The sequence below is a fragment of the Lemur catta genome, chromosome 3 (genome assembly GCF_020740605.2).
Source record: "Lemur catta isolate mLemCat1 chromosome 3, mLemCat1.pri, whole genome shotgun sequence".
Taxonomy (NCBI): Eukaryota; Metazoa; Chordata; class Mammalia; order Primates; family Lemuridae; genus Lemur; species Lemur catta.
In genome coordinates, this window is record NC_059130.1 from 43,301,510 (window position 1) to 43,325,516 (window position 24,007).

General features: G+C 34.9%; 1 protein-coding gene across 3 annotated transcripts in view; it reads left to right on the forward strand.

The window, feature by feature from the left end:
- Positions 1 to 23,549, forward strand: part of VAMP4 (vesicle associated membrane protein 4) — a 34,110-nt gene extending 10,561 nt beyond the window's left edge. For all 3 annotated transcript variants that reach the window (XM_045547366.1, XM_045547368.1, XM_045547367.1), the window contains 6 exons: positions 1,359 to 1,405; positions 8,628 to 8,678; positions 16,140 to 16,240; positions 17,196 to 17,275; positions 21,036 to 21,087; positions 22,814 to 23,549. In XM_045547366.1, the coding sequence (XP_045403322.1) occupies positions 1,359 to 1,405; positions 8,628 to 8,678; positions 16,140 to 16,240; positions 17,196 to 17,275; positions 21,036 to 21,087; positions 22,814 to 22,842 (360 nt within the window). In that variant the 3' untranslated portion in view covers positions 22,843 to 23,549. The remainder of the gene's footprint in view (positions 1 to 1,358; positions 1,406 to 8,627; positions 8,679 to 16,139; positions 16,241 to 17,195; positions 17,276 to 21,035; positions 21,088 to 22,813) is intronic.
- The last annotated feature ends 458 nt before the right edge of the window (positions 23,550 to 24,007 follow it).

Genomic DNA, 24,007 nt, shown 5'->3' on the forward strand with positions numbered 1-24,007 from the left:
AGTAGTGCACGTTGACCATCTTAATCTCAAAATCTGAAATCTGAAATTCTCCAAAATTTGAAACATTTTGAGCACCAACATGATGGCACAAGTGAAAAATTCCACACCTGACTTCATGTGATGGGTTGCAGTCAAAACTTTGTTTTGTGCACAAAGTTATTAAAAATACTGTATAAAATTACCTTCAGGCTATGTGTATAAGGTATGTATAAAATATAAGGTATATATGAAACATAATGAATTTTGTATTTAGACTTGGGACCCATCCCCAAGATGTCTCATTATGTATATGCAAATATTCCAAAATCTGAAAAAATCCAAAATTTGAAATACTTTTGGTCCCAAACACTTTGAAAAAGGGATACTCAGCCTGTATTCTGTTTGAGTTCTTATGTGTCTGAAAAGTCTGGGTTATGCTCTTTGTTAACCTCCTTTTGGAACTTTATATCTTCCCCCTTTGTGGAGAGGGTGAGACCACCCTCATTTTAAGGAAGATTGTTGTTTTTTGTTTTGTTTTTTTGTTTTTTTGAGGCACACTCTTATTCTGTTGCCAGGGCTAGAGGGCAATGGCATCATCATAGCTCACTGCAGCCTCCAACTTGTGGGCCCAAGGGCTCAAGTGACCCTCCTGCCTCAGCATCCCAAGTAGCTGGGACTATAGGCGTGCACCACCACACTCAGCTACTTTTTAAATTTTTTTGTGGAGATGGAAATCTCACTATTGCCCAGGCTGGTCTTGAACTCCTAGGCTCAAGTGATCCTCCCAAAGTGCTAGGATTACAGGTGTGAGCCACTGCACCTGGCCAAATTGTTGTATTTTATAAGATAAAAATATAAATTTGCTTTTGTTTGAAAGCTCAAAGTTACGTAGAGGTCTGTTTGTGGATTGAGTGGGCGATGCCAATTATTCAGCCCTTGTCTCTCACCTCCAAACTACCCTTCTATACTCTATACTCTTCTCTTTGCTGCTGTAGTGGGACTCCACAAACTACATTTCTTTGCCACCTGGCTCCCTTTTAAGTTCTGTCAATGGAGAGACACTGGAAGGCAGGAGAAGGGAGAGGAGACTTGCTGATTGCCTGTAGTTCCTCACTCCCACACCAGCTTCAGTGAGCTTTTTTCTACCTTTTAGGCATTTAGAGGATTCTAGAATTATGAGCATTTCTTTGGAAAGACTGCAAATGTCCCACATTTTTTAGCTTCCAGTGATGGATATGTAATCACTCTTCCCTCTATATGGAAGCTTGGAGTTAAGAAATTTCACCAGTATAAAACTTACTTCATTACTCGTACCTGACATTTTTAAGCCCTCAGAATCTGAAAAACTCAAGTCTTTTTCTTTTTTTTTTTTTTGACAGAGAAATCTTTTGGAAGATGATTCAGATGAAGAAGAGGACTTTTTTCTGTAAGTTTTTTACAGCTTTATTGGGGTATAATTGACATACAATAAAATGCATATATTTAAAGTGTACAATATAAGTTTCGACATAATGTACAGTAGTCCCCTCTTATCCACGTGGTGTATGTTCCAAGACCCTCAGTGGATGTCTGAAACCATGGATAGTGGCAAACCCTATATACGTTATGTTTTTTTCTATATATACATGCCTGCAATAAAGTTGAATTTGTAAATTAGGCACAGTAAGAGATTAATGACATTAACTAGTAATAAAAGAGAACAAGTATAATAATATACTACAATAAAAGTTAATATGAATATGGTCTCTCTCTCTCAAAATATCTTACTATGTTGTACTCATTATTCTTGTGATGATGTGAGATGATAGAATGACTACATAATGAGATTTAAAATGAGGTGAATGATGTAGGCATTGATGTAAGGTTAGGTACTATTAACCTTTTGACGATGTCTGAAGGAGGATCATCTGCTTCCAGTGATCTTGGATCGTGGAGCTGTGACAGTGTTGATGGCTGCATGTCAGAAGCAGATGATGTTGATGACTAAGGGACAGGTAGTGCATCCAGCATGGATACACTAGACAAAGGGATGATTCACATGCCGGGCAGGACAGAGTGGGACAATGCAAGATTTCATCATGCCACTCAGAATGGTGTACAATTTAAAACTTTTGAGTTGTTTATTTCTGGAATTTTCCATTTAATATTTTTGGTTATATGACCATGAGTAAGTGAAATCTCGGACACCAAAACTGTGGATGAGCAAGCACTACTGTACTACTGTTATACACCTGTGAAATCATCACCAAAATCAAATAATGAACATAGCTATCACCCCACAAGTTACCTCATAATCCTTGGTAATCCGTCACTCTCCCTGTCCCTAGGCAATCAGTCATCTGCTTTCCATCACTGTAGTTTGTATTTTCTAAGATTTCATATAACTGAGATCATGCTGGCTTTTTTGACTGGCTTTTTACTGACTTTTTGACATGACATGATTATTTTGGGGTTCATCCATGTGTCAGTAGTTGGGTTTTTAAAATTTCTAAGTAGTATTCCATTGTATGAATATGTTGCATTTCATTTATGCATTCACTTGTGTGTGGATATTTGAGTTGTTTATGGTTTCTGACTTTTACAAATAAGGCTGCTATAAATGTTTGTGTTCAGGTTTTTGTGTGGGCATATGCTTTTATTTTTCTTGGGTAAATACCTAGCAATGGAATGGTTGGTGTCAGTTTACAACTGTTTTCCAAAGTGGTTGTACCATTTTATATTCTCACTAGTGTTATGTGAAACTTCCAGTTACTCCGTATCCTCACCAACATGACATAGGGTCAGTCTTTTTCATTTTAGCCATTCTAGAGGGTGTATAATAGCATCTCACTGTCGTTTTAATATGCATTTCCCTAATGACAAATGATGTTGAACATCTTTTAGTGTGCTTATTTGCCATCCTCATACCTTCTTTGGTGAAGTATGTGTTAAATGTTTTATTCGTTTTAAAATTTGTTTTATTAAGGCCGGGTGCAGTGGCTCACACCTGTAATCCTAGCACTAGCACTCTGGGAAGCCAAGGCGGGAGGATTGTTTGAGCTCAGGAGTTCAAAACCAGCCTGAGCAAGAGCGAGACCCCATCTCTACTAAAAAATAGAAAGAAATTAGCTGGACAACTAAAAATATACAGAAAAAATTAGCTGGGCATGGTGGCGCATGCCTGTAGTCCCAGCTGCTTGGGAGGCTGAGGCAGAAGGATTGCTTGAGCCCAGGAGTTGGAGGTTGCTGTGAGCTAGGCTGATGCCACCGCACTTTAGCCAGGGTGACAAAGCGGGACTCTGCCTCAAAAAAAAAAAAAAAAAAAAAAAATTTCTTTTATTAAGTTGTAAGAGTTCTTTATATATTCAAGATGTAAGTTCTTTGTCAGATAAATGTTTTGCAAATATTTACTCCAAATATGTAACTTAATTTTTTCATTGTTATGACAGTATCTTTTGAAGATTAAAATTCTGATTTTGGGCCAGGCGCGGTGGCTCACGCCTGTACTCCTAGCACTCTGGGAGGCCGAGGCGGGTGGATCAGCTCGAGGTCAGAAGTTCGAGACCAGCCTGAGCAAGAGGGAGACCCTGTCTCTACTAAAAATAGAAAGAAATTATCTGGCCAACTAAAAATATATAGAGAAAAAATTAGCCGGGCATGGTGGCGCATGCCTGTAGTCCCAGCCCACTCAGGAAGCTGAGGCAGTAGGATCGCTTAAGCCCAGGAGTTTGAGGTTGCTGTGAGCTAGGCTGATGCCACAGCACTCTAGCCCAGGCAACAAAGTGAGACTCTGTCTCAAAAAAAAAAAAAAAAAAAAATTTTTGATTTTGATGAAATTACTGAATTTTTTTCTTCTATTGTTTTTGGAGTTTTCAGTAACACATTTAAGAAATCTTTCCCAAAGCCAAGGTCACTAAGATTTTCAGCCATGTTTTCTTCTAAGAGTTTTCTAGTTTTGGCTTTTACATTTAGGCCTGTAACCAATTTTAAATTAATTTTTGTATATGGTTGAAGTAAGGATGAAGGATTTTTTTTTTTTTTTTTTTGTTGACACACAGTCTCACTCTGTTGCCCCGGCTAGAGTGAGTGCTGTGGCGTCAGCCTAGCTCACAGCAACCTCAAACTCCTGGGCTTAAGCGATCCTACTGCCTCAGCCTCCCGAGTAGCTGGGACTACAGACATGCGCCACCATGCCCGGCTAATTTTTTTTTTTTTTTGTATGTATATTTTTAGTTGGCCAGATAATTTGTTTCTATTTTTAGTAGAGACGGGGTCTCACTCTTGCTCAGGCTGGTCTCGAACTCCTGACCTCGAGCAATCCACCCGCCTCGGCCTCCCAGAGTGCTAGGATTACAGGCGTGAGCCACCGCGCCCAGCCTGTATTTTTTTTTTTATATATAGCCATCCAGTTGTTCCATCAGCATTTGATGAAAAGCTTATCTTTTCCCCATTGTGATTTACCTTGGTATCTTGTCAAAAATTAATTGACCTGATCAATCCTTTACAGTTATGATTAGAAAGGGCTCTCATACAGGTCTTGGTTTATATTTGTAAAGTCAGGAATAACAAAACTGTTGTGGGAGTTTTCACTAGGGATTGATGTAGAGGAATATGCCTGAGAGGAAACAGTAACCTCTTACTTTGTTAAAATGTTGTGAGATTTTTTTGTAGAGACTGTTTTTTTTTTCCCAAATGCAAACATTTTATAAAACTTAATTTAAATCCGTGATGCAGTGAACAAAAAGAGTTTACAGGGGTCAGGCGTGGTGGCTCATCCCTGTAATCTCAGCACTTTGGGAGGCTGAGGCAGGAGGATCACTTGAGGTTAGGAGCTCGAGATCAGCCTGAGCAACATAGTGAGACTACATCTCTACAAATAATTAAAAATTAATTAATTAATTAATTAAAGTCATAAAAAAAGAGTTTACAGGATAGAAAGAAAATCCAGTAACAGGAAATGGTAACATTTTTGGCAGGAATGTCATATAACGTGGGGAGATAATTTTCTACAGGTGATAAGATTTCTATAGAGTTACAAAGCTAATTCCTTACAGAGCCACTGTGGTGAGAAGCCTTCGACTAGAGCAGTAGCTACCTGTTTAAAATGAACTCAGTATTGAAAAGAAAGCCAGATGCTTTGGATAAATAAGTGATTACCTGAATGTAAGTTAGACACCCTTTTGAGAAACACTTGATTCTTCAGGCTAACATTGTATCACTAGAGGTCCCAAATAATTCTGTATGTCTTCCAAAAGGCCTGACAACCAAATTAGTACACTTGTTTAAAATGCAGCTTCCACACCCTGTGCCTCTGTGTATTGAAAGGGAGACAAACCAAATAAAGTTCCTTTCCCCCCCCCATTTGGGTAACAAAGACTCCAAAGGAATGGGGTCAGTGCTCCCTAAAGTTCTTGAAATAACTTTAAAAAACTAAGTGACACCTATATTCATAGTAGCAGTATTCACAATAGCCAAAAGGTGGAAACAACCCAAGTGTCTATCAACAGATGAATGGATAAACAATATGGGGAATATATAGAAATAGAATATTTTTCAGCCTTAAAAAGGAAGGAAATTCTGACATGGTACAACATGGATGAACCTTGAAGACATAGTGTGCTAAGTGAAAGAAGCCAGTCATGAAAGGAAAAATATAGGTACTTACATGAAGTACCTAGAGTAGTCAAATTCATAGAGACACAAAATAGAATGATGGTTGCCAGGGGCTGTGAGAAGGGGCAATGAAGAAGTAGTGTTTAATGGTACAGAGTTTCAGTTTTGCAGGATGAAAAAGTTCTAGAGATGGGTGATGGTGATGGTTGCAGCACTATGTGAATGTATTTAATGCCATAGAACTGTACACTTAAAAATGGTTAGAATAGTAAATTTTATGTTATATAGATTTACCATAATAAAAAATTTATTGACCGTGTATGTGTGGCTCTATTTCTGGACTCTGTGTGTCGATGTTATATCAGTACCACACCATCTTGATTACTATAATGTTACATTAAGTCACAAGGTATAGTATATGTACTCCAACTTTGCACTCCCTTTTCCAAGTTCTTTTGGCCATTGGAGGTTCTAAGCATTTTCATATAAATTTTAGAATCATCTTGTCAGTTTCTACAAAAAAGCCTGGTAGAATTTTGGTTGAAATTGCATTAAATCTATATAGATCAATTCAGGGAGAATTAACATCTTAACAATATTGAGTTTTCTGGTCTATAAACATAGTACATCTTTTTAATTATTTAGATACTTAATTCCTCTCAGCAATGTTTTTTTGTAGTTTTCATTGTCCAGATACTGTACATTTTTTTGTCAAGTTGGTCCTTAAGTATTTCATACTTTCTAATGCTACTAAAAATGGCATTTCAAATTTCTTATTCATTGGTAGTGTATGGAAATACAACTGATTTTTATAAGTTAACCTTGTATTCTGCAATGTTACTAAAACTCACCTGTTACCTTTAGTAGTGTTTTTATAGATTCCATTGTATTTTCTATATAGACAATTACGTTGTCTGCAAATAAAGACAGTTTTCCTTCCTTCTGTGTGTATGCCTTTTATTTCTTTCTCTTTCCTTATTGCTTTGGCTAGAACCTCCCAGTACAATATTGAATGGAAGTATTAAGAGAACATGTCCTTCCTTTGTTCCTGATCTCCCTTATGAAAAAACATTCATTCTTTCACCATTAAGTTTAACTTTTATTGTAGGTTTTTTTGTAGATAGTTTTTATCAGTTTGAGGAACTTTCTGTTCTTAGTTTGCTAAGAGTTGTTATCATTAATTGATGTTGGATTTTGTCACATATTTCTATTTCATCTATTGAGATGATTATATGGTTTTTCTTTTTTTGTCTGTGAATTATGTTTATTGGTTTTGGAGTTTTAAGCCAATCTTGCATTCCTGGGACAAACCCTACTTGATCATCATGTATTATCCTTTTAAAACATTGTTGGAATCAATTTGCTAAGATTTGTTACAAATTTTTGCATCTGTATTCGTAGGAAATACTGGTTGCTTGATAATTATGTCTTTTTCTTGTTATACCTTTGGTTTTCATCATAGATTAATGCTGGCCCCAAATAATGAGCTGGGAAATGTTCCGTCATCTTCAGTTTTTCGGAAGAGTTTGTGTAGAATTGGTATTATTTCTTCAATAAATGTTTGGTAGAATTCACTATTGAACCTATCTAGTCTTGGAATTTTCTTTGTGGTATTTTTTTACTTTTGATTTTAAAATAATTTTAGACTTACAGAAGAGTTGCATAGATAGTATAGAGAGTTCCTGTTTACCCTTCACTTAGCTCCCTTTAATAAATCTTATATAACCATGGTACATTTGTCTTTAGTGATGTATCCCCTCACCCCCATACACACACAGAATTCCTATTAGTAATTTATGTCTTCTGTCTTTTTTTGGCCTGATTTGTCTGGCTAGAAGTTTATCAATTTTTAACCTTCAAAGGACCGGCTTTTGGTTTTGTTTTCCTCTATAACTATTTTAAACTCTCAAGTTACTTAGTAGATGAAACAAACATAGCTGCTACCTTTTTTAAACCTATAGTTGGGATAATTTTAATTTAAAATTTTTAGATTCTATTTCACTTTGTGGTTTCCTTATGTAATGACTGCTTTTCCTTGCTTTTCAGTTGGCCAGTTCTTGTGAATTCTTGCCTAGTTTTTAGGAATGGCCTCCAGTTCAGAATATTAGTTTTCTCTATGAAATTCAACGTTTAATATCATTTTTGAATGGAATACTGTTCCAGCATTCGAAAGCTTAGTTGGATTTTAAAGACTTTAAGGAAAAAGCTTAGCGGAGTTAAGGCAAAATGATATATTCATATACATAAATTATGTTAAATAAGTTTCAGTAGACAGTTTGATTTTTTTACTCCAAAAATTTTTCTTATCAGTAGCTGTATTTTTTCACCTCCTTTAAAATTTGTGTATGTCTAGAAATTTAAAAACTAGTTTCTTTTGAGTTTTGTGGTTTACACCTTATTCTCTATCTTCAGAAGGATAATAATTACGTAAAATATCCAAAAGTTTCCATTTTGAGAATATTAAAATGGATAGGTTAAGGTGATATATACTTGACTCTAATAAAGAGAAAATAATTTGAGAATGTTAATATTTTCTTAATTTCTTGCATTTCCCCTATGCTATGTTGATAAGTTTATGATTAATAATCAAAAATTATACTTGAAAATTTTTAGTTTTGAGTGAATTTTTTTTCTAGCTATCTCTGTCAATCAGCATTTCATCATAGCCTAAATTCAAAGTGAATTGCACTTTTAGTCTTTCTACGATTGACCATAAAGGTATTCATACTCACTGGCAGGTTAGTTGCTAGGGTATTTCAGAGTTTAATGATCAGAACAAACTAAGGATTATGTAAACCTTAATATCTCTGAAAGTGTTAACATTCAGAAGAATTAGGTTAATTGTGGCCAACAGTAAGTACGATTGAAGTAAAGATATATTTACATATATTGAGTTCTACCAGTACCAGTAAAATGTGGTTCCTTATGATAAATGACTAATCCATGTTTAGGATTTAGCTTGCTTGTGTGTGTGTGTGTGTGTGTGTGTGTGTTTTGTTTTAGTTTGTTTTTAAGTGCTATCATTACTAATATGTACTTGGTATTTTTGTTTTCAGAAGGGGACCATCTGGACCAAGATTTGGACCTAGAAATGATAAAATTAAGCAGTAAGTTCCTGAGATATTAATTTGTTTAAATGATCATTATATTTCTACATGGACCAGGAATTGGCCACAGCCTGATTTTGTAAATAAAGTTTTATGGAAACACAGCCATGCCCATTTGTTTTCATATTATCTATAGCTGCTTTTGAGCTATAGTGGCAGAATTGAGTGGTTGTGACCAAGTTGTGACAGATTTTATGACAGAATCTTAAATATGTGCTATATGTTTGGTCCTTTACAGAAAAAATTTGTTGACCCCCTGATGTAGACAAAATATAACTACTGAGTTATAAAAACCTAATCCTTTTTATTTTCACAAAGCTACCTGTGAATTATAGCTAAGGAAATACAGCATTGTTGGCTTTTCTTAAATTGATCACCTCATGTCAAATTTACTTATTTAGGATAATCTAAAGGTCCATTTTGGTTTTAAATCTATAACTTGATTCCCATTTTTGGAGTGGTTATATAATCAATTTAATGTGTTGATATACAACATTTTTTTATCTACTTCCAGAATTTTTTCATATCTGTTACTTACCCTAATCCATACATTGATCTAAGTTTTATGGCTAATTTTTAGTTTAGAACTTTGCTATATATATTATTTGGTGATAGATGATTGATAATTTGCTGTAGTGAATGTATCTAATGTAAGAAAGATACGAATACTGACACAAAGGGAGAAGGAATGGACAAAGCCGTGAATCACTTGAGGGAAGGCCCTAGAAACTGATGAAGCTATAAAGACTAACTAGGGAAGGTAAACTGAATGGCCCAGGTCCAGGATCTAAACAAGGATAATAATCACTACGCTAATCCTGGGTACAGCTGGCACATAGTGGGAAGGGTACTGTAATGGATGGAGTATCTTGTTATTGGTGAGATGCTTGGGCTTTAGTCAGATACTATTGGTGTGAAGAAATATGTCCATACTTAGCCTAATCCTAACTAATGGATTTAGAGATACAGAACCAAAGTTCCAACAAATTGCTTAGAGTACCAGACCAAGTATATTAATTTTCTATTGCTGTGTAACAAATTACCATTAATTCAGCAGCTTAAAACAACACAAATTTATCATCTCACAGTTTCCTTGGATCAAGAGTTCAGGCACTGTTAAGGTGGGTCCTCAGCTCAGAGTCTCACAAGCCTACAATCAAGTTGTTGCCATGAGTGCAGTGCAATCTCCCTTGAGGCTCGTGACCAAGCTCAGGTGGTTGTTGACAGAATTCATTTCCTTGCAACTGTAGAGCTCATGGTGCTTACTTTTTCAAGGCCAACAGAAGAGAGAATCTCTACAGCTTCAAGTCTCTGATTTGGCTAATAAAGATACAATGAGCTACTTTTATCTTTTTTCCCCCCAGACATGATGTTGGGAACCACTTTTATTTTTATTTATTTATTTATTTATTTTGAGACAGTCTCACTCTGTTGCTCAGGCTAGAGTGCCATGGCATCAGCCTAGCTCACAGCAGTCTCAGACTCCTGGGCTCAAGCAATCCTCCTGCCTCAGCCTCCCGAGTAGCTGGGACTACAGGCATGTTCCACCATGCCCAGCTAATTTTTTCTATATATATTTTTAGTTGTCCATATAATTTCTTTCTATTTTTAGTAGAGACGGTCTCGCTCTTGCTCAGGCTGGTCTCGAACTCCTGAGCTCAAATAATCCACCCGCCTCAGCCTCCCAGAGTGCTAGGATTATAGCCGTGAGCCACCGCTACTGGCCTTAGATACCATTTATTACTTACATAGGAAAAGGAAACAGTTCTCAGGCTCATTGTCTCACATGACAAAATGATGATACCAAAACAAAAGGGGCCAGTGGCTGCAATGTGAGTTGTGGGATACCCTATTGCAAAGGAGCCATTTCTAGACTGTGGTTTTTATAGTTTGCCGACAGAGCCTGCAGGAAGTTCATACTTCATCAGAACCTGAGAGGTAATAAGAAACAGTCTTATGACAGTCACCTAAGGGAGACAAGGAGTTGAAGGTCTCACAAGCCACTCATACTCTTGTGTTGCAGGGGGCTCCAAGGCATTCTGCCAAGACTCAGATTAGGTGTGGTTCAAGCCTGTGTGGCATATGTTGATGCCTGCAAGGGTACCAATGAGCGGTGGCTGAGCCATTCTCCTACACTGAGCCAGAGTGACTTCTGTATCCCTGTATCCACGCACAGTCTTGTTCTCTTATACCTAAGCTGCCACTGGAGAAAAGGACTCCACTGATGACATACCTGTATTTTGTCCTTCTGGTGTGCTTTGTTTCCTGTCTGATATCCTTCCGCAAAGTGAGCCTAGTATGGCGTGTGGCTGTTGGGTCTTTTGAGTATGACTTTCCAGCTGAACCCCCAAACCACTACCAGTTGTACAGAGTAGGCATTGAAGAATATATGTCTATGTTAGTAAGTGCCAAATACACAGGCACACATGAATATGTATATGTGTCTATTAAACTACCACAATAACTTTGGCAATCACAGAATTTTAGAATAGTAAGGGATTGTTGAGTAAGTATAGTGGTTCTTACTCTAGAACCAAAGGCTTGCAGATTTAGTTAGAAGAAGGTCGGTCATCAAATACATAAAGTAAACCTTGATGGCCCAACGTCATGAGTGCTTATCTGTACAAGGCCTAGACTCATCAGTGTGCCCAAGATAGCAGAGCACAACTTACCACACACCTTGCCCAAGGACAAATCCCCAACATTAGTTTAGTACCCAGAATTGCTAGCACTGGACACTTTCTTTAGTTAAGATGTGTTATCACTACTTGATTTGTGACATTTCAATACAGAGTATTTCTTGACTGCATAGATCAGCGTCATTTTTACTTTGTTCAAATTTGACTAGTTACTAATTATCAATGTTGTTAACAGATTAATCACACCAAAAATATCCAATGTCACTTTTTAGGGAAGTTTTTTGGGGAAATATTTTAAATATTCACATACCTACATAAAATTTATGCTTCTCCTTGGAATGTTTCCTTTGCATTTAAATTTAAAATGGCATTATAAATACCACCCTGGCCAATTGTAGACATTCTGTATCAGGAGTAGGGAATCTCCAAACTTTAGCCTTGGTCCAACCAGCTTAACGTTTATAAGGCCCCCAGGGAATGTTCCATGATCTAACAGTAATATATATGTAGTTGCAAAAAAATACAACATAACTTTAAAACTTCTTTTGTTGACAGTACCTTAAAAGGCCACAAGATGGGGATGTTAACTATGAAAATAAATATTTTCTTTATAAAATAAGGCGTGAGTGTGTGTTGCAGAGCATACATTTTTCTCTTAGTGGAAGAGCAGTGACATTTATCTGGCACCTGGTAAGCATTAGACACTGTGCTAAATGTTTGAAAAATACTATCACACTTAATTCTCACAGGGAAGATAGAGGTAATAAATCTAAAACAGGCTAGCATAGTGACTTATAAAGTCACATAAGTAGTAAGTGATAAAGCTGGATTGCAAACCCAAGTCTTTCTGCATACAGAACCCAGGATCTCTACATGACAGCATGCAGCTTCCATGTTAATAATTAGAATAGAGACATTTCAGGAATCCAGGTGCTGTCAGGCTCTAAGAGGATTTAAAAGAGTATTGAAAATGTCTTTTCCTCTCTGTAGGTCTTTATCTTTTCCTGGTTATGTTTTCTTTTATGCTCGCTCTTCTACCATTTCAGCCTCCTTTAACTGGTCATGATACAAACCTCCATCTCTTCTTCACAAACTTGCTTTTCCTTTGAGTTCATAATTTTCTATTTCAGTAAATGGCCATCATCTATTTACTCACATGTTCAAATTATAAATCTGGGAATCCTCTACTCTTTTCTCCCCAATCCCTTCACCCACTTCCAGTGAATCACTTAGCTCTTAAAATATTCCCTTCTCTTATGTATATTTCCTTAGCCTAGAACTTTCCCACCATCCACCACCTCCTTTACTCTGCCCAATTCACTCTTGACCCCTCAAAACTCAGTGCCAGGGTCTTGATGGCATCTCTGGTCAAGGCTGAATTCATTTAGGCTACATGACTGATACCATTTTCCTTCCATTATAGCACTTAACATGAAATAGTATAATCATGGATATCACTTGTCCCCAGTGTACTGTAATGTTTCAAAATATCAGGCTCATAACCTTCATATTGAAATCCTTGATGACTAGCATAATATTAATAACTTCTTAGTAAACACTTTTTGAATGAATGAGATATTTATCTCAGAATAGAAAATATTTGTTGAATGTTTGCTTTGTACCAGGCACATTTCACAAGACCTGGGAAATAAAAGGATGAATCAGTCAGTCTGATTTTAAGGCATTTATAGTGTGTATAATGGGATAAAACCAATGTGAGATGCAAATAGAAATCAGATGATTGTAACTGCTATGAAAATGTAAAAGATCACAGGGAAATATGTTATCACTTGTTTTATAAACAAAATTATCTTTCATATTCAAGTAAATAAATAGATCATTTTCTGCTATGAAAGTTTTGGTCTGAGTCTTGGAATACAGAAACACAATCATGAGATTTTCCATTATTGAGTAAGGGTTACACAGTAGCTGTATTAAGAATGTCACACCAGCAGATGGTAATGTGTGAAGGAGAAAGCAACAATAATTTACTAATCACTTAGTAGAAAAATTAAAATGTCGAGGAGTTCCCATTAGCAACAGGGATTTATTACATGTATGCCATGTTGTTGAGGTAACACCTGTAGGTTTATGATAATCTATAATAGTAAGAATCTGGAATTTTATGGGTTCTGTTCCAGTTAATCAGCCTATATCCATGGAGTCTTTTGCTTATAGAGATTCTGGTTCTATAACTATTTCTTCAGCTTTTTGTTTTTATTTTAAAATTATATGTAGTATAGTTATAATATTCATAATAGCTGTAATCTCATCATGTGTAGGAACTGTAGAACATTTTGTCCATTCCTGTCTTGCTGTACTCCCTTACTTTAGGCTGTTAATTATCATCACTTGCACATAATGAAAAATAATTACCTGGGGATTTTAAAATTGATTCTTGATGTACAACAGCTCTACTTCTGTGTTATAGTTAAATGGAAGGCTCTACACTCACTATTTTATATCTCTTTCTCAAGTAGCTGGGTGTGCTTTACAGGATTTGTACCCAAATTGTTCACTTATTCAGCAAATATGTATGGAATGCCCATTCTGCCCCAAGCACCTTTGTAGATACTGGGGCTACAAAAGTGAACAAAATAGGCAAGTTTATTTTCTAGTGGGGAGATTCTGAAAATAAGCATGTAAATAAGTAAATAGAAAGTACCGTAGTTACTGGGATAGAGCAGGTTGTTTCATAGCTCTAAGGTTAATGTAGTACATTCGTTGTATGTTCAAACATAAGTTCCATGAGGGCTGGAATTATTGTCTGTTTTGTTCATTGTTGTTTTCCCAGGACCTAAAACAGTATGTAGTAGGTTCATGAATTATTTGTTGGATAAATTAATTAGTTGCATAGGTGTTTGTGCCATTGTTCTTTCATTGGGTGAGCATCTTTAGCTTTCAGCTTAGGCGATCAGGAGTTGCAATTAGGATATATTAGGAATTCAGGCATACTTTCAGATCCCTTTGGGCAGAAGAAAATTCTGTATGTCCCAGCTTGGTTGAGCATGATTCTTACATCCTTTAGTGGAATAATGTGTGGGAAGCACAGAACTCTAGGATATTGTGAGTAACCCTCAAATCTATATGTGGATAATCAGTGGGTATACATGATGCCTTTAATATGGGAGGGAGGTGACTATTAATATTTTGTAGCACAGCAATTGCTACTTGAATCTGAGAGCAATTCTGACTCCACCTATGTCTAAATGGGCCTTTTTTTTTTTTTAAATTAGCTTGCTCAGGTTGAATTCATTTGTTTTTAAAGCAAACTTTTTGAAGAAATAGCTCAATGATAGGGAAAGAATAGAATTCTTTTTCAGAGTTACACATGACCATGCCTCAACCTGACTTATGGGGTTAGTTTGGCGAATAGTGTGGGGTAGAGAGCAGAATATAGATCAGTATTGTGATCATTTTTTAAAAGCCCCCTAGGTGATAACTGACACATTTCTTTCCCCTACTAGAAACACAATTGCATATCTTTATTTATTTAAATATATATTTAATGTTTGTATACCATCATACATCACTTAACAGCAGGAATATGTCCTGAGAAATGCATCCTTAGGCAATTTTGTTGTCATGCAAACATCATAGAGCATACTTACACAAACCTCGATGGTATAGCCTGCTACACACCTAGGCTACATGGTATAGCCTATTGCTCCTAGGCTACAAACCTGTACAGCATGTTACTATACTGAATACTGTAGACAGTTGTAACATAGTGGTAAGTATTTGTGTATCTAAACATAGAAAAGCAACAGTAAAAATACGATATTATAATCTATGGGACCACCATTGTAAATGTATTGTTGACCAAAACATCATTATGCAACACGTGACTGTAGTTGCTAGTAGTCCTGTGCTTTGAACATTTTTTGAGTTACAAGAACCATGAGTTTACTTTATTTCTCCTTTTAAATATTTCATTGTTGTGACTTATCAAGTAATTTAAGATAATGTCTTGTGGTTAGAGCAACAGAAGAAAACTGGACACTCAAAATAATTAGGCACTTCTGTGTTGTGTATTCTGGAGGTAACTCCTGAGTGAGAGTAGGTAGCTGAGGACTAATTAATTATTAACTTTTTAAGTTTAGGTTAAATCTTCATTGAACAGTCTGAAATTTGGTAAAAACAGGCCTCTATCCCCTAATATAAGGAGTAAAAATATTTTTAATTTGAAGGACAGCAAAAAGTTTTTGTGTCCTAAGGGGTACTTCAAAATATTCCCAGGTGTTCCCTGGTTGTCTTAAGCTCTGTTTATGCTTAAGAGAAAGCTGATGAGCAGTGAAGAATTATACCCATTGAGCACCAGTGTCTCCTGGAGTAGCCTTACATTTCTGTTTTGGAAACTAGATATTTTTCATAAGCTTCTAACATACCTATGCAAACTCCTTTGTTAGCGTTCATATATGAAATATATAGCAAAAGTAGGTTATAAACTATGTCTACGTGCTGCCACCACAGCCCGTTGAAAAGAAAATACAACTGATTATTTACAGTCAAGCTGTTTGACTAAATTCTGTAGTTACTGAGCGTTCTGACAGTACATTTAATTTGCTTATGGGTTACATTACTAGTCAGAGGCAGGGCTAAAAATAAACTATCTTTAAGTTAAATATTACTTTATATAATGTTTTTAATTATCTGTGTACTCAAGCCCACAAATGGGAGAACATTGCTACAAAGCCTTAAACTTAAATTTTATAGTTGAATAATTCTCTGAGAATTTGCTATTCTCTATCTTGTCTAATGAAAGTTTCAAAAATTATAAACATTCTCAGAAGAATAATTTTTTAATCTTTTTTTAAACTAGTGTTCAGAATCAGGTGGATGAAGTTATTGATGTCATGCAAGAAAATATTACAAAGGTAATTGAGAGAGGGGAGAGACTAGATGAACTACAGGACAAATCAGGTACAGATACTTCATGTATTTCTTGATATTATTAATCTATGTTTTGCTAGTTATGTCTTCTCTCACTTGTCTAGCCAACATTTAGGAATCTTGGCTTAGGAAATTGGCCTTTGATTCTTAAGTTTATGATTTTAATGGCTTAATTTTAGCTTCCTTTACTTTGAATTATCTTATTGTCATATGATTTCTTTAATCAGTTGAGAATGGAGAATTTAACAATACATTGCTGAAGAGTTAAGAGTATAGCTATTTCTTCTTTTGCCCTATAATGTTGATGTGCTTTGTGTTTCTCATAATCTCAAGGTCTAAAAATATAATCACTTTTTTCAACACTTATTTCAGACTTTTCTGATATTTTTATTTTATGCTTTCTGTGGCAACTTAGTAACTTTTCTTTACTAACAGATGTTAGCCTCAGTACCTGTAACAGTTCCTGGCACATATTAAGCACTGAAATATTGTTGGAATGGCGAATGGCTAAATACCTGACTAATCCTTAACAGACTTGCTCAACCAAAAAAAACTTGCTGAATCACTTTTAAAATTCATATTGTTTTTCTTTGAAATCACTCACTTTTGATATCTTTTGAGAATTTAACCTTCTCCACATGTAATTTTTTTCCTTGAGATATGCCAAATACTTGAATTTTTGAAGAGTATTTTCTTACTAGAATTCATAAGTTTATTTATAAGCATTGAAGCCCTGGAAAGATTTTCTTAATCTTATAATAAAAATGGATTGATTTGCAGCTGTTTTTTGCTTTTAGTTTTTGTTTTTTTTCACAATGTAGAATTCCAGAGTTTGTGGTTAGAGAAAAGGGAGGATGTTGTTTTCATGCTTAAAAGGGAATAAATTTGTGGAGGTAGAAATTAATATTTTCTTGTCTTTGTGTGACTAGATAAAAGAATCCTGTTATGTCGTTTAATCCTTCTCTCCATCCTCTGTGTGATATAGAAAGCTTATCGGATAATGCAACTGCTTTTAGCAACAGATCCAAACAACTTCGAAGGCAAATGTGGTGGCGTGGATGCAAAGTAAGTAAATCAGAAGATACTGGATCGATTGGTCAGCATCTCAAGTGTTATTCAAACACATGAATAAAAAGGGCTTCTAGAGTATAACCTCTGTGAGGACAAGGATACAGCTGTCTGGCTTGTTATATCTTTTGAACATGAGATATGGTAGAAATTCAGTAATTATTTGTTGAATTAATTAATTACTTTTGGGATAGGAGTAACTAAAGGAATCAAGTGGTGCCTGAAAGGATATTTCCGTGGATTTCTTCATAAAAGTAATGCACATTTTATTAATAACTTAGCTACCTCTAGACTTATTATCTTATAACAAATATACATTTTTCTTATAATTATTAGTACTTTTTTGGAGCAACCTCTATAGCATTATATAGAGATTTTTAAAAAAATAAGGCGGGAGCTAGAAAAAACTAGGATTTTCTATTAAAAGGGGAAAAAAATAAAAGCAGCTTATATGTCAGAATTTGTTATGGCAAATGGAGTTAAGAAAAAAAAATCCAACTATTCCACATTATTCCAGAGAAATAAGAAATAAGAGAATTTTTTTTTTTTTTTTGAGGCAGAGTCTTGCTCTATTGCCCGGGCTAGAGTGCCATGTTGTCAGCCTAGCTCATAGCAACCTCAAACTCCTGGGCTCAAGCAATCCTTCTGCCTCAGCCTCCCAAGTAGCTGGGACTACAGGCATGCGCCACCATGCCCAGCTAATTTTTTCTTTATATATTTTTAGTTGTCCAGCTAATTTATTTCTATTTTTAGTAGAGATGGGGTCTCGCTCTTGCTCAGGCTGGTCTCCAACTCCTGACCTCAAGCGATCCTCCCGTTTCGGCCTCCCAAAGTGCTGGGATTACAGGTGTGAGCCACCACACCTGGCCTAAGAGAAATTTTTAACAAGGAAAAAAATGAGAATAACTATATACTAATATATTCCTGAAAAAAATTTTCATAGAAATGAGTTTACCTCTTAAATCATGTGTGGCTACTAATCATTAAACAGAAAGTGTTTCTTTTAAAATTTTGTAGTGAATTCCATGTCATGTGAGCAAATCTTTTTTTCTCCTGATTCTAGGTATAATTTTTGGCTTTGTTGAAAATCTTAGACATTAACTCATTATTTTTAGTCTCTCATTTTCAAGTTTAGCAATAGCTTTCTAAATCTGACTTTACCACATGCTAATGATTTCTTCAAAGAGTTGCCTTGGATTTATTTTTTTTTTGTCTGTATTTTTATTGAATCCTCTAACTTTCAGAAGTAGAACTGAAGAAAGAAACATGTTTCTTGCTCCCCCTCTTGTTTAGAATCAAAATTTTCTATTTTAAATTATTTATTCTTTAAAGACTAAATTTCTGTTTCTATAGAAATTTTCTGTTCTGTAGACTAGTTCGGAAAAACAAAAGGTCCAACGGCCATTCACCTCTTCTCTCCCTGCCACGTACATTACTCATTCATGTAGCCACAAAAAGATGGTCATAATGTGCATTTTGCCTAGCCTTTTTTAACTATATCTAAAGATTTTCATTTGGTATTTTATGGGGTTTGGATCAGAGAAATAGTGTGCTTTTAAGGGGGAAAAGCCTATTGAATTATATTTTTAAACGATCTCTGTATTACCTTAAGGACCTTTGGGCACCACTAATAGCATCGACCATGTAATGAAAACCGCTGTTCTATAAGTTAGCAGAGATCATTCAGAGCAGCAAGTATTTCCCATTTGTTATTGTTTTCTAATGCTTAGCTTTCTTCAATCTCACTGCACACCGTTAGTACTTAATTGTGCTACTTTTTATCTGGGGCTGCTACCCTATGCTGACCTAGATTGACTTTCATAATGGTGATTTTGAAAGGATTTTAAGAAAAAGAATATAGGGACAGAAAACAGATAAGGGGATGCCAGTGGCTAAGGAGGATAGAGTGGGGTTGGAGACTGACTACAACAGGGCACAAGGGAACTTTCTGGGGTAATGGTGGAAATGTCCTATACTTGATTGTGGTGGTGGTGACTAACAGCTGCATATAGTTGTTAAAACCCTTGAAAAGTACTTTAAAAATATAAATTTTATTCTATGTAAAGTGTACCTCAGTAAACCTAGCTTTAAAAATAAATAAGTGAATAAAATTATCCAAAGCGTGGGGAGAGAGAATCACTAACACCTCTTTTATGTATCTAGAGAACTGTGAAGCTCTTTTATGTTTAATGATAAACAAATTTTTGTCCATGTCATTTGGAAGAGGAGAGCTTTGGTTGTGCGTGAATACAGTACTGCCATTTGGAGCTGTAAACATTTCCCTCACAGTGTTAGAAACCCAAGGAAGAAAACTCTATTCATTGTGGTGTTTTAAAATTGATATTGATGTTTCCATTTAAATCTCCTAAAGTTAAGCCTAGCACAAATCAATGGATATTTTGGGTAAAGTTGGAAAAACTACTGTAAAATTCCAAATTACTTTAGAAATGTTTTAGGTTAATAAAAAAAGATTAAAGTACTTTATAGTATAATGTAGATCTAGACACCTACTGAAAATTTAGCTCCTATCTCCATCTGTTCTGAGTTTATTTATACATTTTTTGGTTATCATAATTTATAATTTTAATTAGGCACTGATTTCCAGATTGCAGAGTTTCCATATATTCTCTGGGTCACTTTGTTATTGTCACGAATGTAATACCACTAAAATGTCAGCTGTTCTGTTTTAGAAACATTTCATTAACTACTTCTGGTTTCTGTTAATATTAGTGATACTCATTACAATGTTTCATCTGTTTGTAATAACTTGTTTTTTTACTGAGTGAACCATCTTTAATCAATTATTTGTGAAAATGATGAAAACAAGGCTTGGTTTTAATTCATCAAGAAAATCAAATCAACTTATAATTTGTGCATTTTAAGATAAATTATGAGTGTGACAGTTTATATAGAAAGTTAATATGAGTTTAAAACATTAAGCAGCTGATCAAGAACTAATCTTAAGGTTTCTCCTCTCAGCTGTGAAACTAACATACAGAATGCATTTAGGCAAGTTACTTAACTAAATGAGGTTATTCATGAAAAATATAAAATATATTCCTCAAAATGGAGATAAAAACACCAAGAAGAAACTAAGGGGAGAAAAAAACTAACAGGATTCTCATATACTTTAAGAATAAGTGCTATAAATTATGCTATCTTAGATTATATATGTTGAACCATTTGAATTAGCCATCTATGTTATTTATCATATCCTGACACTTGAACAGAACAAGTTGGAAAATATCATGTATTTTTCCTGGTCTCATATTAGAAATAAGCATGTAAAATCATAGACAAAAAGGTCCAGGCCCATGAATGCTTTTTTTTTTTTTTTTTTCCTTTGAGACAAAGGCTTGCTCTGTTGCCTCAGCTAGAGTGCAGTAGTATCATCACAGCTCACTGCAACCTCAAATTCCTAGGCTTAAGTGATCCTCCTGCCTCAGCCTCCCAAAGTGCTAGGATTACAGGCATGAGCCACCGCGCCTGGCCCCCATGAAGGCTTTGATTGTTACTGTTTACTATGCAGTACAGCCTTGAACAATAAAATCCAGCCAAGCAAAAACCCTCAAATTTGGGGAATTCTGATAATTTACAAAAGGATGCAGAACAGCCAGCAAGTTCATGTGAAAAGAAATTTGAAAACTTTTCAAGGAGATGATTTAGTATAATGTGGTGCAAATAGCACAACAGATAGTCTTAACTTTATTAACAAGTCAAACATTAATATTTTTGTATGTCCTTTTGTGTGTTGTAGATAAAAGCCATCATGGCTTTGGTTGCAGTTATCCTTTTGCTAGTGATTATCAGTAAGTATTTACTGGATTATTACTTCTTGGGGATATCACTTGTTTTGGAGTTCATTGTAATTCTCTTTTTAATTTATTTTCAGTTGACCTAGTATTTATAATGCCACAATTAAATAATAATTTTTGATCTGAGTCAGGATTCCTTAACATAGAATCTACAGATCTCTGAAAATGCTCTTAAATTGTATATAAAATTTTATGTGAATATGCAAATGTACATTTTTAGTGGGAGAGAGTCTGTATCTTTTTTCAGATTCTCAAAGGGAAGCGCTGCCCTACACCCACCCTTACACTCAAGTCCAAAACATTCATTTTCTGTTTATTATTAACTTTCAGGTATGGAAATTTACATCTTGTAATATTGTTTTGGAAGAATAAATCCAGATACATTTTCTAGATTATGGTTTTTTTGTTTGGTTTTTGTTTTCTGGATTTGAGCTTGATTCTAGTCACTAAAGCATAACTCCTTCACCTCCTTTTTTCCTTAATGTTCTTTTTAAGATCATTTTTAATATCTCTTTTTTTTCAAGGACTCTTTACCTATGTTTACAGAGATTTCATGAAGATTTAGAAAGTCGTTAAAAATAACCATTTGAAAGATTCTATTATCCTGTTTTCTTTTTAAATAGAAAAAAGTTTTGTTACAAAAAAATGTAGTTATCTTCATTGTTTATAGATTCTGGATTTGCAGATTCATTTACCAGCTAAAATTTATTTGTAACCCCTAAATCAGTACTCATGGTGCTTTCTCAGATGTGAGAGTAGCAGAAAATTTGATTCTCCCAATCCCTACGTTCCCAGCTGACATCAAACAAGGCCATCTCTGCCTTTGCATTTCAGTTCTCATAACATAAATATGTGCTTTTTGTAGTGTATTTAATGTCACATTTTTCATATTTTTGTGTTTTTTGGTCATTTCACTGTATAAAATGTGCCCCAAGCATAGTGCTGAAGTGCTTAATACAAAAAGGCTGTGCTGTGTCTTGACGGAAAAAATACACGCGTTAGGTAAGCTTTGTTCAGGTGTGAGTTATGATACTGTTGGCCTTGAGTTCAATGTTACTGCATCAACACTATGTATTCGATAAAATGTCTTCAAACAGAAACACACGTAAAAGGAAGATTATGTATTGATTGGCTGACAAAAATGTAGTAGCCAGAGGCTCACAGGAATTTAACCCTGTATCTTCCCTAGGAGCAGTGGTTCAGTATTTGCTAGTTCATTGTTTATAGTGACTTTCAATTTTATATATATATATATATATATATATATATATATATATATATATATATATATGGTGGACAATGTGTAAAATGTGAAATAGCATAAGGAAGAAAATAAAATTCAACTGTCATCTTACCACACAGAGATAGCTGCCATTACTATAACTATTATATATACTTCTATGTTTTTTAAGAACTAAGATATGTATACTTTTTAATAAATATATTTTCCCATTGCATTTTTAAATAATATTTTAGCATCTCTCTGATATGGTTACGTAATTAATTTTTGTGATCAAGATGCTAGACATTTAGGTTTAGGTTGTTTTATGACATGTTATTGCTTCTCCTTTCCCAATTGTTATCTGTTTTCTCAGATAAAAGTTCAGTCCTTATTACCCATTTCTTTAAAAGTGAACATGGCTACATTTAGGAATATTGCCTCTAACACAGCATATGAATCTGATTTTGATAAACTTTTTTTCATTTTTTTCTCTTACAGTTCTTATAGTTGTGAAATATCATACTTGATTTGATGACAGAGATCTTCATTAAGCAAGATCTGGAACAGTAATAATAAAAGATTGCTGCATAACTTAAGTGAAACCCATGTATATAACTTTCAAAACTTCTTTTTCAAGAAACTAAGAGGCAAGTATCATTTCAAATTGGAGCATTGAGAATGTCCAATTATCTTCCTTTCTTCTAACAAAATGTGCTTTTAATAATTATGTTTAAGGTGAAGATAACCAACCTCTATTTTGCCATAGTCCAAGGATCTAATTTGAAACTAGATACTTGCCAGTTCATAATTTCTGTATATAGCTAAACACTGATGACAGTATTTCATACTATCATTTTTAGTGGCATAAGGACTTGCATTATTGCATTAAGGTGGGTAAGGCTGGGGGTCAGAAGACTGTGGAGAGTACCAAGTCATTATGCTGAAAGAGATGCATAACCATCTGTCAATATTTGCACAAATATTCTTTTCACATTATAATTGCTTTGCAAGCAATTTCTACATGTTTATGGGTGTAACAAAAGCACTAAATGTTGTAAGTGTTTCTGCCTTCAGCTGTGACTAAAAACATTCCAGTAAACCTATTTTTGACTGTATAAGGGAATGTGTAGTAATTTTTTGGCATTTGGATTATGGAAATGGGAAATTTAAACAGTGTGAAAAACATAGTATGGCACCATAAAACTGGAGATAATAAAATTATTGAAGAATGTCATTGGAGTCTTTGAAAATGACCAATATATAGCTACTAATCATGGTCCAGTCTGTTTTCAGTTAAATTCCAATAAGGGACCAGTCAGTCCTAATGTGAATAAATGAAACCTGTAGTTAACTTATTCCTCAAATTTATTTTCATTAATAGGTTTTTCTCTAACTTCAACTATCCCTTTTACCAAAGTGCTAAAAGTAGCAAAATCATCTGCTTTGAATTTCATGTCGTTGTATTCTCTGATCATCCTTGGGGAGATGCATGTTGTACAATCAAGTGTCAAATCAACCCACAGTAATGAGTAGTAAAAAGTCAAGAGCCTGCGTAATTTACATACAAGCTAATCAGTTAGTAACCAAATGCTGGAGAGTCACCACTAATCTTAGCCTGTTTTTATACTGATAAAATGTGTTAACTTTAAAATGTGCTAACCTCTTTGTATCCTTTAAACAATCAGAGTGAAA